A 20,147-nucleotide genomic window follows, 5' to 3' on the forward strand; every position below is an offset into this window, starting at 1 on the left:
CCTCTTATGAAAAACATGTTAAATTCTGTGTGACTGGAACAAAGCTGAGAAGATTAGGTTGAAGAGGTATGTGTAAAGGTGGATAGAATCGATTGGGGTCAGATAAGAGTACTCGAATGTATCCACTGTTTTTACATCTTGGTTTTCAAACCTGAGGAGGTCAAAGAGAGTAATGCTCTTCAAGATGAGTGTTGCTAATAGGCCACTCAGTTCTTAGAAGACAAGCTCACCAGTAAGTAGCAGTCAGGGACAGTACTAAATTTGTTCTGTTTCTATCTTTTCTCTGACTACAAGCCTACTCAACGATTTTTATAAATTGTCAGAAGTGTCGTTTAGGTTTCCATTGCACAGATAGTCCTTGTTATTTTACCTTGGTTATTGCTTACCCCAAATCTTGTCTCTATCTTACACTTCTCTGCTTTTCTCCCATATCCGTCTCAAAAAGGGGTCACTTTTTTTTTAGCAACTTATGTAATTCTATATGCCTTGAGGAGCCTAGTCATAATTTAAAATCATTAAAATGTTTTCCAGTCACCTCTCTTTTGTTGACACATACACTGCCTTACCCTCCCTGTCCATCATCACTGCTAATATCCCCATTCTCTTCCTTTATTCCAGCGGTAGTTCTTTTTAACAACCTTCATATTAAGACTTTATATTACACTAACTCTACACGTAATAAAGAATATCTTTGAGAAAGATGGTAAATTTTCAAATTAATTTCATTTGCTCGTCTGATTTACTCTAATGTTAATAGGAGGAATTAACAAGAATGAGACTTAGATCAGGTGATCCTACTCATCTGGCCTCTGTGATGAACACTTGGAGGCAGTGAGCAGCTCATTAAGGTTGGGGTCTTTCCCTCTGCTTCAAATGGCAGAGTGCTCGTCACTCCTACCCTCTCAAATATCGGCAGTGAAGTGAGGAAGAAAATAAACTGAAAACAGGCTCTTTTTGCTCTTCAAAATGTAGCGAACAGGGCCCCAAATCTCAAAACGTCTTCGCCGAGTCCACCCTGGGGATAAAGACCTAGTTAGGAATTCAGGCGAGAGTCCTTTCGGCTGAGAAAGCAGTTACCACCAAATGGGCACTGATCACTCACTTGGGGCAGACACCATGAGAAGCTCGGAAAGGTCCGGGTACATGCGGTCTTCTTGCAACTGACGGTCGATGAGCCGCCCTGCATTTTCCAGAGCTTCCTGCAGGGCTGAGGCCGACGTGGAGGCCGGCATCGCCGAGCCTAGTAAAGAAGACGGCATGTCGAAGTTCGGAGACACCAGCGTCCGGAAATAGTCAAGAACCAAGGAGAAAGAAGAGAAAACCCAAGACCCTAACTCAGACCCGCAGCTTAGGGCGCGCGCGCCAAACGAGCGCCTCGGCGCCTCTGCATGACGCACTTCCGGTTCGTCGGGAGGGGAATTTGAAGGCAGGGTTTTGCAGACTCCGAGAGGAAGAAGTTGAAAGGGCTGGACGTTAGAGGCGGAGCGAGTGGGGGGTGGGGTGGAGCGGGCACTTCCCTGGGCGTCGCAGGAGGTTTGGCAGGTTGGGGAGTAGGAAGTTCGCCTAGGTTGTATGGGGAAGGAAGGAAAGGAGGGGAAAGGGAAAGGGCTGGGAAAGGACGGGGCTAGGAGGGGTGGGGAGGAGGAAGGGAGCGGGTATCGGGTAAGTGGGAGCTGGGTAGTGCATGGCAGCACAGACTGCTTCGGCTCGGGTGGGTATCGCGAGCCGTCGATCTTTGTGTCTCGAGGTTCCCGGGTTGGAATCCTTCAACTGCAACTGCTTATGAGTTTGCACGTCAATTTCTTTGGTACTCCAAATAACTTCTGTTGTGAGAGTGGATAGGAGTTGGTAGGAGTTCACATGGGAACCAAAATTCCGCTATATATCTTACAGGCTTCAGTGTAAATCCTTTTCTGGTCGGCTCAGTCATCAATCAGAGCATGCAACTCTTGATGTCTGGATCCTGAGTTCAAGCCCCACTTTGTGCCTGGAACCTACTTAAAAAAAAATTCATCAGGCTTTTCTATTTGTGTGTGGTTACCATTACTATAAAGAATTGTAGGGCCTCCTGGGTGGCTCAGTCATTAAGCATCTGACTCTTGATTTTCCCTCAGGTCATGGTCTCACACTTTGTGAGTTGGAGCCCTGCTTTCAGCTCTGCTTGGGAGTGTTCACCTCTCACTTTGTCCCTCCCCGACTTGTGTCTCCCCACCGCCCCCACCGTCAACAACAACAAAACTTTAAGAATTGTCTGTTTACTGTTCCATGCAGGGGGTGGCTGCCTTCCTTTATTTCTCATTACAGAGATGAAGAAGAGTGTTCTCATTCATCGTTTGATCCCCCAGCACAAATTAGAGGGACTGGTATAAAGTAAGCCACCTAATAGATCTCCAAGTACTATAAAAATTGAATTTATAATTTGTGTCACCCACTGTGCCTGGTGCTGGGAATATCACACTGACACATTCCTGTCCTTGAGGTGCATGATTCATGCAGGGACACACAAAGTAAAGCAGTAAAGTGTATCACTCTAATTTTGTATGAGGTGTGTATTAACTGCAGAAGAATAAGAAATGAGCAAGGAGAGATAGACTTCATTTCATACAGAAGGCAACTCGAGTGGTCAAATCAAAGTACTCATTCAAAAAGCAATCCTTATTTGGAAACAGTAGCTGTCCTCATTTAGTCCTTATTTAGAACCACACTTAAGTAAGCTTCATCCAGTTATATTCTTCATAGTCTAGCCAGTCAGTGAATGCATTACTCCTTATTGACTAGCTAAACTGAAAGAGGACTTCAGCTACCTTCATTTTGATCTCAAACTTTCTATTGATTAAGTTCATCTTTCCAGCGTATCTCTTAAGTCAGGCAAAAGATCCTGCTGGCAAACCATCCTGTGATGGGAACTGAAACTACCCCCTCAAACAATAAGGACTGTCCTGAGCCAGCAAGACCCCATCTGTATTTGACCCCCGAGATAATGGTTGACCTGACCTTTGCTACCCACTTGCACATACTTACTGACCTTTGTCTCACATTTTACTTACATGAACCCAAGAAGTAATTTTCAGCACTTTGGGGATAGTCTTTGAGATGCTAGTCTGCTGTCTTCCGGGTGTTGGCCTTACTGACATACATTCCTTTCTTGTTTTACCATTGCTGGTCTCTCTGCCTTTGGATTTTGTCAGTGGCAAGTGGCTGAACCTCCTGTGTTTGGGATCCCTTGAGCCAGATGCTCTTGTGCCTGTGTGTCCAGGATACGAAACTATGGCCTTTGCTAAACTATAATCTTTTGCTACTTGAATTATTTTTTATTCCCTCAAATAAGGGGTTGACTACATTTCTGAATGTTAAAATCTCTATAACATTACAGATCTATAAGTATAATCTTATACCTCATAGTAAATATACCAGGAAAAAATAGGTTTGTATTGTTCGTGGATAAACAGGCAGATGGGTCTCCAGCTATCGATTTTCTTATTTGGTAGACCATAGATTGAAAACTGATGGTCTGGTACAGTGTTTGTTTGTTTTTAATTTGAGATAAAATACACGATTGAGAGTTTCCAATTCCACAAATTGGATGATCTGGCAATATTAGGCTAATATTCCTGCACTGCAAGGCTCCCGGGTGTCTCACTTGGTTGAGCATCCAACTCTTGATTTCAGCTCAAGTCATGACCCTAGGGTTGTGGAATCAAGACTATCTAGAATCTTAATAATTATTAAGGATTACGAAGAGTTTTTGTTCGTGTGGGTTATATTTGGTAATAGTTGCTACATGTCTCCTAAAAATTAGAAATTTAAAAAGTCATTTAAAAGAATGAGCCTAAAAAAATAAAAGTATAAGCCTAATCCATTTTAATATAAATGATACATATTTCATGAAAAATCACCATATTTCTAAAACTAAAATATTAGGGGCACCTGGGTGGCTCAGTCAGTTCAGTGTCAAACTTCTGCTCAGGTCATGATCTCACAGTTTGTGAGTTCAAGCCCCACTCGGGCTCTGTGCTGACAGCTCGGAACCTGGAGCCTGTTTCGGATTCTGTGTCTCCCTCTCTCTCTGCTCCTCCCCTGCTTGTGCTCTCTCTCTCTCTCTCTCAAAAATAAACACTAAAAAATTTAAAAAAAAAATAAAACTATTAGAAGAATGGCATTATTTTACATTTTTGCAAATCTCTTAAATGTCTGGCTTAAGAAGATAAGTTAACTAGATTTTCATATCTGCATCTGCCATCAATATGTTGTGATATGTTGTTTACTTGAAGTATATGAAGAAAAGCAGGCCTCACACAGTTATGTAGTGGGAAAATAAGAGGTCTTTTAATAACTTCTTAGATGTGAAAGTTCTTCTTTGATAGTATACACGAACTTGACAAGTGGTACAGTTTCTTAAAGGTAAGTTATGATGTGGAATTTGAAACCATCAGTGATTTTTTTTTTGAAATTTGTTAAGAACCACTTGTCTAGCTTGTATTTTGAATGGACCTGCTATCCATGCATGATTCTGAAACATTATATGTTGGTCATTTGGAAAATACTGGTTCTCTAAGTAACGCAGAACTTCCAAATGTTGACCTATTTCATTAACCAATAGAAAAAAATGATGGTGTTAATCTATCTTAATAAAAAAAAATCTTATAAGTATTGGGGAGTTGTTAAGCTTATGCTAGTTGATACAATCTTTTTTTCCAACCTTGATACAATCTTGATGAATTTTTCAAGATTCCGATTTTCTCTTAAGTGCTCTAATTTTCATTAGTAACAAGTACAATGAGTTGTCTTCCTCAAAGTGACACTCATTTCATTCATTTTTGTTTAAAATAGGTATATAACAGTGAGGAATACAAGAACTACTACGACAGTTTGCTTGTCACTGCCTTGACTTATGCTGAGGTACCAGCAATTTTACCCACTGTTGCTTCTGCATCATCAGTGCAAATGTCAATAGGGTGAAAAAGGCAAATGATGTCTTAGTATTATGAAAATAACTTTGATCTCATGAACACCTTTAAAGGAACCTACAGAATACACTTTGAGAACTACTACTCAAGTAGCTCTGTATTTAAGTAGATTATCTAGCCCCATGAGGCACTTAGGGTTTTTAAAAATATCCTCATTAGAATGGAAATTCCATGAGGGCAGAGACTATACTTTATGTCTGCACTACTCTCACTAGTATCTGGCACTTAATAATGGCCAGCATTTGGGGCACCTGGGTAGCTCAGTTGGTTGAGTACTGGACTTCAGCTCAGGTCGTGATCTTGCAGTTCGTGGGTTTGTCGTGCTCTGTGCTGACAGCTCAAAGCCTGGAAGCTGCTTCAGATGCTGTGTCTCCCTTTCTCTCTGCCCCTCTCCAGCTTGCACTCTGTCTCCCTCTCTCTCAAAAATAAATAAAACATTAAAAAATTTTTAAAAAATGGCCAACGTTTATTGGGTGTGCAATACATGCCAGGCACTATTCTAATTGCTTTTTGAAAATTAACTCATTCAATCATCAGAAAAATCTACGAGGTGATAGGTGCTATCCTTATATTATCCACTTAACTGGTGAACTATTTAAAGCACAGAGAGACGAAGTAAATCATCAAAATTACATTACTAGAATCAGGATTTGAGCTGAGACATTCTAGTTCTGGAACTCATTTGCTTAATGCTATGCTATCCTGCCTCTCAAATATTTGATTCATAAATAATTTTACTTTGCGCCAAGAAAATCAAAGTTACTCTGGCACACTTACCACTTTTATTATGAAGACGTTTCATGCAGGCAAAGCCAGAAAAAAAAAAAACAAAACAAAAAACAGCTTAGTGCAGAAGTCTCCAGTAGTGCAATTATTGTTTCTTTTTTTTATCACAATAAATTTTTGTGATTTTTCTGTAATGATCATGATTATCTACTTCTACTGGTTGTTGATATATATCTTCCATTTTTCTTTTTTTTCTCCAGCACTTTGTAGTTTAAAATGTTATATATCTACAATGGAATGTTCTCAACAAATGGTGCTGAAACTATTAGACACCCATATGCAAAAAAAAAAAAAAAATGAATCTAGACACAGACATTATACCTGTCACAAAAATTAACTCAAAATGGATTATTGACCTAAATGTAAAACACTAAGCTATAAAACTACTAGAAGATAACATAGAAGAAAATGTATGTAACTTCGGATAAGGCAATGACTTTTTAGATACAATGCCAGTGACATGACCCATGAAAGAAATAATGATAAACCGCCCTTCATTAAAATTAAAAACTTGGGTGCTCTGGGTGGCTCAGTCGGTTGAGCTGTTGAGCATCTGACTTCAGCTTAGGTCATGACCTCGCGATTCATGAGTTCAAGCCCCACGTAGGGCTTTGTGCTGACAGCCCAGAGCCCAGAGATTGCTTCAGATTCTGTGTCTCCCTCTCTCTCTGCTCCTCCCCTACTTGTGCTCTGTCTCTGTCTCTCTCAAAAATAAATAAAAACATTAAATTTTTTTTTTAAATTAAAAACTTTTGCTCTGCAAAAGACAACATCAAGAGAATGAGAAGACAAGACACGGACTGGGAGAAGATATTTGCAAAAGACATCTGATAAAGGATTGTAATCCAAAGATACAAAGAACTCTTAAAAAGTCAATAATAAGAAAACAATCTGACTAAAAAATGGGCTAAAGACTTTAAGACACCTCACCAAAGATATACAGATAGCAATTAAGCATATAAAAAGATGCTCCACATCATGTCATTCAGAAAACGCAAATCAAAACAATAAGATACCACTAGGTACATATTAGAGGGGCCAACATCTTTAAACACTGACATACCAAATGCTGGTGAAGATGTGGCAGAATAGGACCTCTCATTCATTGCTAGTGAAAATGTAAAGTGGCACAGCCACTTTGGAAGACAGTTTGGCAGTTTCTTACAAAACTAAACATATTTTTACTATATTACTCAGAAATCCTGGTCCTTGCTATTTACCTAAAGAAATTGAAAACTATCCACACAAAACCTGCACATGATGTTTATAGCAGATTTATTCATAATTGCCAAAACTTAGAGGCAACCAAGATGTCCTTCAGTAGGTGAAATAGGATAAGTAAATGGTAGTATATCCAGACAATGGAATATTAAACAGTGCTCAAAAGAAATGAGTTATTAAGTCATGAAAAGACATGGAGGAAACTTGAATGTATATCACTAAGTGAGAGAAGCCAATCTGAAAAAAGCTATATACTGTACGATTCCAAGTATATGTCATTCTAGAAAAGGTAAAATTATGGAGACAGTAAAAATGCCAGTGGTTGGTAGGGGTTGGAGGAGGGAGAGGAGGGTTGAATAAGCATATCATAATGTTGATACCATAATGATGATTACACATCATTATACATTTGTCATAAACCATAGAATGTACAGCACCATGAGTGAACCCTATGTAAACTATGGACTGTGGTGATCATGATGTGTTAGTGTAGGTTCATCAACTATAAAATGTGTACCACCAGGTGGGGGATATTGATAATGGGGAAAGCTATGCATGTGTAAGGGCAAGGGGACGTGTGGGAAATCTCTGTAACTTCCCTTCGATTTTATTTTGTGGACCTTAAACTGCTCTAAAAAATTAAAGTCTTAATAAAAAGAAAAAAAATTATATATTTTCTCAAGTTCTCATCTATAAATCCTTGACTACCAAGGAGCTGAAATAGCTAGTTATAAGCTTGGGCAATGGTTTTCTTAATGAGTTGTATTCATAAAGTTCTATTTTACGACCTAAGGCCTGCTTATTTGTACTCAGAGAAGAGACAGTGGCATTAATATCACTTTGTTAAAGGCATAATCAACTGGCCGTATTGATTGGAGTTCACATTGGCTTTTGACTTTAGAGGTTGAGTAATCTCTTAGGATTAAACCAAACGTTGTTGTCCCAAGCTATAAAACATCCTTCATAAAAGAGGAGTAACTTTTGTCTTCACAACTACTTTTTTTCTCTTATTCATTCATTTTTTTCTTTCATTAAACATTTTTAAGTTTATTTTTATTTATTTTGAAAGAGAGATAGAGAGCAAGCGGGGGAGGGCAGAGAGAGAGGGAAACAGAATCCTAAGCAGGTGCTGTGGTGCTAGGGCAATGCCCAACACGGGGTTCTAACCTACAAACTGGGAGATCATGACCTGAGCTGAAACCAAGAGTCAGATGCTTAACCAACTGAGCCACCAAGGCACCACATTTTTTTTCCATTTATTTGCTAAAAACTGAGTGACCATCTAGTCATCATGCTATTAAAGAAGAGTACTAGATTACATGATAGTTAGAGGGGTCTAATTTACTTGGAGGTCTATAAAGGCCTGTAAATGCTTAGAAGAGCACTGAAGTTTAATTTGAGTTTGAAGAATAAGTAGAATTCAATGAAGGGTATAGGGATTGGTGAAGAGTCAGAGTTTTCAGGTCATGATGTTCTGAAGCTGTTTAGAGAAGACAGGTACAGTGGAAAATAGAAAAAATGAGGTTCAAAAAGCTTTGGGGGACATGTTGGTAATTTTGCATTTTATTTTAAGAGCAATGGAAATGACATTAGACTTGATAATTATCATTTAGTGGGTACAGCTAAAGCATAATTTGAAATAGGAGACTAAGGTAATAGTGGGGCCAATGACTAATTCTATAAAAATATTTTTATTCAGCAACACTTATTAGGACTATACATGGTTTTGCTAGAATTCAGAAGTATATAGTTAAATAATATATCATTAGTTTGAACTTCAGATAAGGAGTTATGTTGTGAAGGAATTAAAACCAATATGAAGTGAAAATATAGTAAGTATGTGAATCAAGTGCTTTGGGAATGCTTGCTGTGAGCTGGGAAACTCTATAACCAATCATGCCTAACAGAGGGAGGCTTGGGCTAAGAATATGAGCCTTAGAGCATTTTTTGACAACTCTTACAGCAACTCAAGTCTTTTTGGCTTCCATGTGCTTGTTGGTCATGTAGTAAATACACATTTTTTAATTAAAATATACCTAAAATGTGGAGAGTTGTGAGGGTTTCCTCATAGAGAAGGACAAAACACAAAGAAAGGGAGTATATTGGCTTTTCTTTAGAGTTCTGTGAGGATTGTGTCATCTTGGCAGTAAATGCACCTTGAAAAATAAAGGATGCTCACAAAAATAGTATGAGATCTTGCCATTTGCGACAATATGGATGGACCTAGAGGGTATTATACTAAGAGAAATAAGACAAAGAAAGACAAACACCATATGATTTTACTCATATATAGAATCTAAGAAATGAACAAACACATGAGCAAAATGCAGAAACAGACCCATATATGCAATGAACAAACTGATGGTTGTCAGAGGGAAGGAGGTTGGGCAAAAGAGGGGAAAGGGTGTGTGAGACAGAGGCTTCCACTTATGGAATGAATGAATAGGTCATGGAGACAAGAGGCACAGCAAAGGGAATCTAATCAATGGTGTTGTAATAGTGTTGTATGGTGACAGATGGTAGCTACACTTGTGGGCACAATATACAGATTAGTTGAATCACTATGCTGTATGTCTGAAACTATTGTAACTTTGTGTGTCCACTATACTTGAATAAAAAATATGAAACAAAACAAAACACCTCTCCAGGTGTTTTGCATACTAATATGCAGCCAAGATTGAGAAATAAAGTCTGAGGGCTTCCACAAGTAAACCACAAGGTTTACTTGTTCCTTGAAAGACCTGTGGACTCATTCTTTCTCTATCTTTTCTAGATGCTTAGTATACCAATAATATATAGTCATTGAATAAAATCTACAAAATACAAAAAAAAAAAAAAAAAAAGAAAAGAAAGGGTGTTGACAAAACTAGGTGATGTTCCCAGCCAGTGGGCGGAGTTAGCAGGTAGTCTCTGCGGTGCTTATGCCCCGCCAGCCCGCTAGGGCGGCGCAGCTCCGGGGGCCGCGATCCCTTCGCGGAAGGTGACGCTCTTGGTCCCGGAGGCGGCGCAGTACCTGAAAGGCGATAGTTCCTGCTGGTTTTGCCGGGAGTCTTTCGCAGCTGCTTGTTCTGTGGCTGTGGCTCGTTCTGCGGCAGGCGGCCGGCCATGGAACGCCCGGGGCCCAGTGAAGGTGGGTTCCGTGGGGGCGATCCTAGGCAGGGTGGGTAGGGCCAGCGGGTGCCGGCGTCGCCGCACTAACGAGGTCTCCTCCTTCTCCTCTTGCCCCAGTGACAGGCTCAGACGCGTCGGGACCGGATCCGCAGCTGGCGGTCACCATGGGCTTCACCGGGTTCGGTAAGTGACTGCCTTACGCTTAGCTCCGTCTCCTTTTTTTTTTTGCACAGGTTTTAAGAACCGCAGGTTGAGAGGGGAGGCCCAGCTGTCACCTCTGTTCCGCACCCTCCGCTGTGCCAAGTCCTAGTTACTTTAACTCTAGTGTGTACACCTTGCAATTTCTGGGTATTCTCCATCCATTTTCCAATTCTTGCCTGTCTGTTGGGACCAGCTCAGGTGACACGAGTGGAAAGCCTTGTAAGAGAGAAAGGTAGCTTTGTGACTGACCCACGTGGTAGACGGTATTGGTTGGTGGAGGGAGTTGTCTTTTTGTGTCCAGAGACTGAGAGCTAACCATTGACCGTGGTCTGTAACGAGATGGCCTTTCTGGTAACAGGTGAGCCGTTAAGTGATATTATAACGGTTATTAGATCCTTTTTGACTCAAGCTTTTCTTCCCCGGCATCGTTACTTCAATCTCTCTGTGAAGCCTTGTTATGAGATAAAGAAAAACATTTCAAACAGAGATGTAGTCATCTGTTGAAAACATTACTGTAAGAAAGCGACGTAAATTGTTTTTCCATTTCTTTTGGGTTTTGGACAGAACAGATATCAGGCTAATGTGTCCAGGTCTCTTGTTGGTGTTCATTTACCCATCTATTATGGTAATGTCTTATGTCACATTTTTACTTCTAGGTAGTTGTTTTTGCAAAAATACTGCATACTTATGTATTATTACAGTACTTTGTTTCAATTCTTTAGCTTCTTCTCTGATGTCAAAAGTAACATATATTAATAGCAGGAAATCTGAAGAACACAAAAGATGAGAAAGAAGAAAGTAAAGCCATTAATAATCTCGTGATCTAGAAATCAAGACCTAGAACTTTGTTTTCCAGTTTTCCCTGTTGTGTATTTATCAAGAAACTTAAGATCATATGTGTGTACAAGTTTATATTACTCTTAATTATATGCTTTATTTAATTCGTAATACTCTAAGGATTTTCCCATGTTATAAAATGCTCTTTCAAAATGGCTGAATAGTAGTCCATTTAATATAAATGCATAATTTGTAATATTTTAAACTTTCTCCTACATAGTTTATAATTCTAATTTTTTTCAGTAATACTAAAGTTAATATTTTTATGAATAACTTTCATGTCTTGTAAAAGGAACTTTTGTGTGTTTTCATAGGGTAGTTTTCTAAAGAATGGACTATAATAAAACATAAATATTAAAAAGTAACCAAAAATTTGGGTATATGTCTTTTAAAACTGATACATTTTTGTCATAATGCCCTTCAGAAAGTTGGTTTCAATTTATACAAAAGTCAGTATCACGTAAGAATGACATTTTTACCATATTCTTATTAACATGGAGTAGACATTACTATAAAAAAAACACGACGAAAACAAATATATTGCTTCCAAACTCATTCAGGTTGTTGTGAGAATTTGATTTCCTGTGGTTTTAGGGTTGAGGCCCCAGTTTCCTTAGTGGCTGTCAGGTGGGAGTCTCTTAGCTCCTTAAGGTACCTGAATTACTTGTCATCTTGCTGCCTTGATCTTTTTTTTTTTTTTTTAATTTTTTTTTTCAACGTTTATTTATTTTTGGGACAGAGAGAGACAGAGCATGAACGGGGGAGGGGCAGAGAGAGAGGGAGACACAGAATCGGAAACAGGCTCCAGGCTCTGAGCCATCAGCCCAGAGCCTGACGCGGGGCTCGAACTCACGGACTGCGAGATCGTGACCTGGCTGAAGTCGGACGCTCAACCGACTGCGCCACCCAGGCGCCCCAATTGCTGCCTTGATCTTAAAATGAAGTAGTGTTTCCAGTCCTTCTCACACTGTATCTCCCTGACTTCTGCTGTATCTGTTCTGCATCTTTGCTTGCAAGGGCTTCTGTGATTTAGATTAAGACAATCTTCTGTTTTAAACCAGGATAATCTATTTTAAAGTCCATAACCTTAATTACATCCACAAAGTCCCTTTTGCTGTGTAATATAACATATTCACAGGTTCCCGAGATTAGGGTGTGAATATTCTCCGTTCTGCCTATGACAGCAGTGTTAGGTTTAAGGGGTAGAGTCCAGGGGATTAGAGGAGGATGGGAAAGTTGGCTGGTTAATGATGAGACTGTCAATAAAAATTCCCTGAAATAAACTCGTTCTTCTTAGACACTTATCTTGTAGCCATGCTATAAATGAAACAGACTAAATGGTTATAAGTATTTATTGAGTGCCTAAAGTTTGCCCAGTTTAGTGCAAGAAGATCACAGTCTGCTACTTATTTCTGTTTAGGAAAAAAAGCTCGAACATTTGATTTGGAAGCAATGTTTGAACAAACACGAAGAACGGCTGTGGAGAGAAGTCGGAAAACACTGGGTAAGAAGTACAGTTATGTCCTTTTCTATTGGTTTAAATCCTGTACACGCTTTAAACAAGTATATCGACAGTTATAGAAGACTGAGAAAGGGGTGCCTGGGTGGCTCAGTCGGTTGAGTATCCAAGACTCTTGATTTGGACTCAGGTCATGATCCAGGGTTGTGGGATCCAGCCCTCTGTCTGGTTACGTGCTGAGTGTGGAGTCTGCTTAAGATTCTCTCTCTCTCCCTCGGCCCCGCTCCCTTGCGCTTTCTTTCTAAAAAAACAGAAAAAAAAAATTCAAAATTGTTAAAAGACCACATGTGTTCATTCCTTTGGAAGCAGAGGTTATTATTTTTATTTTAACGTAAAAAGTTGCATCTAAGTAGGATTAGAAAGCCTGGATGCTAAAATCTTTTTGAAGTGTGTGCTATGAACAAGCAAGGATTCTAAATTAATTTGTAAGAATCAGAATAGCAGTTTCTTTATTACCTCTCCTTTCACCTTTATCTGATTTTCATTTCATTTTTTTCTTTTCCTGCTTACAGCGGAACCAGTATTTGGAAGGCTGGGCGAGAGGTGGCACTCAGAGCTGTGTACACCACTGAGTGTTGACTCAGTTTAGAAAATTGAGACATACAGTGAATGTGGCTGCTGCTGTTGAACCCCTGCATTAATGAATTGTATCACACATGTAACGAAGGCCTTAATTTCCAGACTGTCTGGTTTGATACCAGGTGGTTGGCAATTCTGGAAAGCGCCTTGGGGTCTTCCAAGTAGACTGACTTCTCTACTGATTTCTTTGGATCTGAATCAGATCGTTGTTACATTGGAGAAGGAATAGATGTATCCTGATAGAGTAAAATGGGCTAGAAATCAGAGATAGGACTTTTAGACAAATTTAAGTGACTGTTGTTCTGCCAGTTGTCCTTTTTGGTTTAAAATGATATATAACAGTAATACCTAATATTTGGAAAGTGAGCTACATGTGATTTTTTTTGGTCTTTGGAAGAATAAGTTGTTTTTTTTTTTTTTTTGTGTGTGTGTGTGTGTGATGAGAGGCCCACTATGTACATATACTATTAAGAAAACTGTCATTATGTGAAATCTCACACAAAATACACAAAAGTATGGTAATGAACTCTTATCACACGGATTTAAGTACTATAATAATTCATGGCTGGTGTTATTTCCATTTACTTCCCCTCTCAGATTATTTTGGCACAAATCTGAGACATTATTTCACCTGTAAATATTTTAGTATATGTTTTTAAGAGATACAGATCCTTGAAAAAAAATGTTTATTTTTGAGCGACAGCACAAGTTGTGGAGGGGCAGAGACAGAGGGGGATAAAGGATCTGAAGTGGGCTCTGTGCTGACAGCAGCCAGCCTGATGCAGGGCTCAAACTTGTGAACTGTGAGATCGTGACCTGAGTCAAAGTCGGATGCTCAACCAACTGAGCCATCCAGGTGCCCCCCGATCCTCTTATCTTAGCATACTTAAAAATATTAAATAATTTGGTATCATCAGACAAGATACAAAGACATTTTGTATTTGAGGCCTATTTACAAATGCTTTAACCGCTTGATTTTTAAACATTTTACTGAATGCTTATACTGTTATAGTATAGCATTCTTGTATTTACCTCTTTCAGCATGTGATAACGAAACATTTGGCACAGAGATTGTCTTATTCACCTGAATAAGTTCTATAGCTCCCTATACCATGCCTTGCAAGGTAAGTTCTCAATATATACTTGAGAAGGCTAAATTGAATTTGGAACTGTAATACTGCCTTTTGAAAAACGCTGCTTCTTTGGAGAATGTTTTAAAATCCTTTGTATGGATACAGAGCTTGGGATTTGGAGTTGGAGGACCTAGGTTTGAGGGTCAGCCACACATCAGGTTAGAGATAATGTTGGATGAGTTTTCAAATTTAGAGCCTTAATTTCTTTGTCGTTAGGTGGAAGTGATAATAAGGTCTTCCTTAGAGGGTTCTTGAAAGGATTAAGATGTTGAGCATAGTACTATTTATTTATTTATTAAGTTTATTTTGAGAGAGAGAGAGAGAGAGAGAGAGTGAGCACATGCATGCTAGTGAGGGAGATACAGAGAGAGGGAGAGAGAGAATCCCAAGCAGGCTGTGTACTAGTCAGCACAGAGCCCCACATGAAGCGCGATCTCACAAACTCTGAGATGGTGACCTAGTCAGCACAGAGCCCCACATGAAGCGCGATCTCACAAACTCTGAGATGGTGACCTGAGCCTAAATCAAGAGTCAGACGCTTAAGTGACTGAGCCGCCCAGGTGCCCCGGGCATAGTACTTTTTAAACAGTTAAGTACTTGAAAAATGTCACTTTTATTTTTTATTATTTATTCATTATTTATTTATTTATTTATTTATTTATTTATTTATTTATTTAGGAAACACAAGTAGGGGAGGGGTAGAGAGAGGGAGACCCAGAATCCAAAGCAGGCTCCAGTCTCTGAGTTGTCAGCGTGGAGCCCAGTGCAGGACTGGAACCCATGAATCATGAGGTCATAACTGAGCTGCAGTTAGATGCTTAACAGACTGAGCCACCCAGGCACCCTAAAAATACCACTTTTAATTGCTAGAGTTTTTCTTAGTAAAAGCACATATGCGTTTAGCACCTGAGAGGACTTACAGTGAAGAGTTACTATGTTTTTAAAATTTGAAACATTATCTCAGAACCAAGTTCTTTATGATGTTTGTGGATGAATTAAATGTATTGAACTTCCTTGATTTAGTATTGTTGGACTTGGATATAGTATTATATCCTCAGACTGCTGTTTTTACCCTGATCTCAACATATGAATCCAAAGTTTGACTTATTTTTCTTGAAAGTTCAAAAACTGATATGGGCATAATTTATCTTGTGCTTGGATTGGAGTCTGTGAGCATTGACATGAAACTTGAGGAGAATAAAAACTTTGGTCCCTTTTAATAGTGAGTTTGTATATATGAATATGAACTGTTTTGGTTGGTAAATGCCCTAGTAGAAAGGATGAATTACTATAAAACCTCAATAAAGTATGCATTATTTAAAATGTCAGGAAATAGTAGTGGTGCAATTTTTTTTTTAAGTTTTTAATTTTTTGAAAGCTCTAAGTTTGTTTAAGTCATATAAAAGGTCCTTTTTTAGGACTGTAATACTATGAGGACATAAGTGGGGAGGAAAGATTTCTTTTTAAAAATTTATTTATTTATTTAATTTTTTTTTTAGAGAGGGAGAGAGATTGTGAGCTGGGGACAGGGGCACAGGGAGGGAGAGAGAATCTTAAGCAGGCTCCACATTTAGCAAGGAGCCTGATGCAGGGCTTGATCCCACGACCCTGGGATCAGGGCCTGAGCTGAAATCAAGAATTGGATGCTCAACCAACTGAGCCACCTAGGCGCCCCCCCCCCCCCAATTTCTTTTTATTCAAATGCTTATTTTGGTTGTGCCTATGTTTTAGATGGATTTATGAACTTTCTCAGTTATGTAACTGGAAAAAATGAAAAAAAAAATGAAAGAATTTGAAAATGATTTCAATGGATGATTTAATGATCCTTAAAAGAAAATCTGTCCTGTACATTTTAGAAATTAGAAAAGCTTAAAGGTTTCTCCCCCCCTCGGTGTACTTGAAATGGTCTCTCTACCTGGTTGAATACTACCTCATCATTTAAGGCCTCATATTTTACTTTTGTTAGGTGTTCTTTTTTTTTTTTAATGTTTATTTATTTTTGAGAGACAGGGAGAGACAGAGCGTGAACAGGGGAGGGGCAGAGAGAGAGGGAGACATGGAATCTGAAGCAGGCTCCAGGCTCTGAGCTGTCAGCACAGAGCCCAATGTGGGGCTCGAACCCACGAACTGTGAGATCATGACCTGAGCTGAAGTCGGACGCTCAGACAACTGAGCCACCCAGGCACCTCACTAGGTGTTCTTTAAAAACCTGTTTGGATATAATGGCTTTGTTTCCATGACACTTTAAAAAACACTATGGATTTTATCTTAATATTGTTCACGTATTAAAGATAAGAACTTTGTTCTTCACTTTTGCAGTGCCTAACAGAGCTGGGTACATAATGGTTATATCCCTAAATATTTAATGGAGATACGTCATAAATGTAGTTAAAATGTTCTTATTCTTTACTTCCTGGTATTTTGGCAACAAATATTTAAAATTACGGGCACCCGAGTGACTCAGTCAGTTGAGCATCCAACTTTGGCTCAGGTCATGATCTCATCATTCCTGAGTTTGAGCCCCACATCAGGATTCACTGCTGTCAGCACAGAGCCCACTTTGGATCCTCTGTGTCTCTTCTCTCTCTCTCTCTTTCTGTCCCTCCCTTGTTTGTGCTCTCTCTCTCTCAAAAATAAATAAACATTAAAAAAAATTAAATTCAATGTAAATTTATATGAAATTTGTAGGGTAATGCATTATTTTAAAGTAGAATAACAAAAACATTTAGCAAGATTTAAGTCCCGTGGGTAAAAAGAGTATCATGATTAGAGAACATTTATTTTAGCTATTATTTCTGGTAATTTTATTTCTTTTACTTTTTTTTTTAAGTTTATTTATTTTGAGAGAGAAACAGAGAGCACAAGTCGGGAAGGGTCAGAAGGAGAGACAGAATCCCAAGCAGGCTCCATGCCATCAGTGCAGAGCCTGATGCAGGGCTTGAACTCACAGACTTGAGATCATAGAGATCAAGAGTTGGGCACTTAACCATCTGCACCACCCAAGCACCCCTTTATTTCTTTTATATTTTATCTTAAGTTTCATTTCTTCAAGTTAAGTGGTTGCTATAATGATTGGCTCTGAGATTTTCAGCTGCTGAATTACATTCTTTTGAGTCTGCAGTTTGTGTGAATCAGCCCAGATGGGACATGGAGGTTTTGGATAGTTTGCTGGTAATCTAGACAAAAATTGCGTACATTTGGAGGGGCTTTTGCAGAAATGGCTGTCCATAGTTGGTAACTGAAGGTAGAGAACAATAAAATGAGGTGCTTGGAAGTATAAAATTAAGTGTTGGGTAGTAGATTAATTCATTTTGGTTGAGGGAAGATACAGAGCATTTTTATAGTGCTTACAGTGTGCTTGGTTCCACATTGGGTTAAAGTGCATGAAATGATACCCTCTGTCAGGGAGTTATAGACTACTGAATTCTGTTTGGTTTTGGTTTTTGTCCTCAGTTAACAATGAGGAAGAAAAATTTTTTTCCTCTAAAATGTCTTAATCCCCCTTTTATCTTTATCCTTTGCTTTAATGAAGCATCAGGTGATGGCAAGAACCTCTCTGATTAGAAAATCCTTTCTAGTGTTGGGGCTCCTGGGTGGCTCAGTCGGTTAAGCGTCCCACTTCAGCTCAGGTCACGATCTCACACTCTGAGTTTGAGCCCCGTGTTGGGCTCTGTGCTGACAGCTCAGAGCCTGGAGCCTGCTTCAGATTCTGTGTCTCCCTCTCTGCCCCTCCCCTGCTCATGCTGTGTCTCTCTGTCTCAAAAATAAATAAAAACATTTTAAAAAATTTAAAAAAATAAAAAATAAATAAAAAAAGAAGATCCTTTCCAGTGTTAAAAAATTAAAATTTTAAATTAAAAAATTAGATGCTTCACTAGGGACAAGTAGTTTGGAGTAGTTATCCTCTGCTGAGGAACTCTAGTTGAACAGGTGGGTGGGCCAGTTTCCGGATAGTCTGGCCACAAGCATGCAGTGAAGGGGTGGGCTTTATTGCCTCTTGGAGAGAAAGGCAGGCAAATTGTTACTTAAGGTGGGTGGTGCTCATTGGATAATTTTAGTCTCTTAAGAAAGTCTGGTCACATCTCAGAAAGATCCAGTTTTGGAGCCTCAATTCACTGTTTTGGGACTTTATGGCTGTGTTACTTGACTTTTCAATGGCATAGATTTCTCAAATGCAGAGTGAGAATAATAGTACCTACTTCAAGTGTATTGTGTAATTGAGATTGTTAGGAGAGTAAAACTTAAATGTTCTCACTTAAAAAAAAAAAGGTAGATATGTGAGATGATGGATATGTTCATTCACTCCATGGAGGGAATCCTCTCATAATGTATATGTATATTATATCACATTGTACATTTTAAATCTTTTAATTTTATTTGTCACCTATACCTCAATAAAGCTAAAAAATAATATCTACTTCAGAGGTCGTTGTGATGATTAAAAGAGTTAATTTATAGGCAGTGCTTAAAACAATACCTCATACATAGTTAGCTCTGTGTTAAGTATTAGCTGCTCTAATTTTTGTTAAATTAAGGTTGCTATTAAGATACTTTTTGTTACTTGCAAAAAAGTCCTAGAAGACCTAATTAAAAATGGCTCAAGGGGCTCCTGGGTGGCTCAGATGGTTAAGTGTCTGACTTTGGCTCAGGTCATGATCTCGCGGCTCCTTAGTTCGAGCCCCGCGTCAGGCTCTGTGCTGGCTGCTTTGGATTCTGTGTCTGCCTCTCTCTCCGCCCCTCCCCTGCTCATGCTCTGTCTCTCTCTCTCTCTCTCTTAAAAATAAATAATAAACATTAAAATATAAAAAAAAAGGCATAACTAAGAAAAATGTACTGTTGCACATGACAATAACTCTGGAATGGGGCTCTTCCATCTTCTGAGTCCTGACCTGAAGAATATTAAGTTTTTCCCTCTTTTTCTGCTTTGCCAGTTGTAGGGTATTGGCTTGTCCCAAGCTGGGTATATTCTCATGACCTAAAATTGTAAGTGAAATTTTGTTACATGCAGATGACCACCTCCACAGGCTGAAAGGATACTGTTTGATATATGTTTTAAAAGTAAGGGGTGCCTGGGTGGCTCAGTTGGTTAAACTGACTCTTGATTTCAGCTCAGGTCATGATCCTCAAGGTCATGGGATTGAGTGGAGCCTGCTTGGGATTTTCTCTTGTCTCTCTCTCTCAAAATAAATAAAAGAAGTAAGAAAACCTTTCTCAAGTTTTCTTCCAGCTGACTTCTCCTCAGATCTTAATTGACTAGTATTAGTGTGGCACATCAGTTCCAAAAAACAGCCACTGACAAGAGTGATAAAGTTGAGTTGGAATCAAGTTTTAACCCTTTCTGGGCGGGAAGGGGCCCAGGATCTGCTGAAGCACTTGCTCTTATCTGGAGAAAATTGTGGTTTTTGGAGCAAAGGAAAAAGGGAGAAATGGCTGTTGGATAGCTAATAATGTATGCCGAGGTACTGTTTACTGAGTAAGGTCAGAACTGCCCCAAGACCTGAGCCTAGGATCAAATGTCCAAGTGTTTTTCACCCCCGAACCCCTCTCCTCCCACCCTGTAGAGTACAGAGGGATTGACTGGAGAAGCAGGATAAGGGTAGGAGCCAAACAGGGCAACTCTTTGAAAAAAAAGTGTTTTTTAACGTTTCTTTTTGAAGGAGAGAGATAAGGCGTGAGCAGGGAGGGGCAGAGAGAGAGGGGGAGACACAGAATCCAAAGCAGGCTCCAGGCTCTGAGCTGGTTAGCTCAGAGCTCAACAAGGGGCTTGAACCTGCCCACCGTTAGATCATGACC

General features: G+C 39.2%; 2 protein-coding genes across 3 annotated transcripts in view; one reads left to right on the forward strand and one right to left on the reverse strand.

The window, feature by feature from the left end:
- The window catches only part of NUP155 (nucleoporin 155), a 73,064-nt gene extending 71,664 nt beyond the window's left edge, over positions 1-1,400 (reverse strand). Inside the window, exon 1 of the mRNA XM_040495626.1 lies at positions 1,103-1,400. Within this exon, the coding sequence (XP_040351560.1) occupies positions 1,103-1,259 (157 nt within the window). The 5' untranslated portion in view covers positions 1,260-1,400. The remainder of the gene's footprint in view (positions 1-1,102) is intronic.
- An 8,568-nt stretch (positions 1,401-9,968) lies between these two features.
- Positions 9,969-20,147, forward strand: part of WDR70 (WD repeat domain 70) — a 308,347-nt gene continuing 298,168 nt past the window's right edge. For both annotated transcript variants that reach the window (XM_040495635.1, XM_040495647.1), the window contains exons 1-3: positions 9,969-10,104; positions 10,203-10,268; positions 12,544-12,627. In XM_040495635.1, the coding sequence (XP_040351569.1) occupies positions 10,080-10,104; positions 10,203-10,268; positions 12,544-12,627 (175 nt within the window). In that variant the 5' untranslated portion in view covers positions 9,969-10,079. The remainder of the gene's footprint in view (positions 10,105-10,202; positions 10,269-12,543; positions 12,628-20,147) is intronic.

The sequence above is a fragment of the Herpailurus yagouaroundi genome, unplaced genomic scaffold (genome assembly GCF_014898765.1).
Source record: "Herpailurus yagouaroundi ecotype Mexico unplaced genomic scaffold, PumYag 29, whole genome shotgun sequence".
Lineage (NCBI taxonomy): Eukaryota > Metazoa > Chordata > Mammalia > Carnivora > Felidae > Herpailurus > Herpailurus yagouaroundi.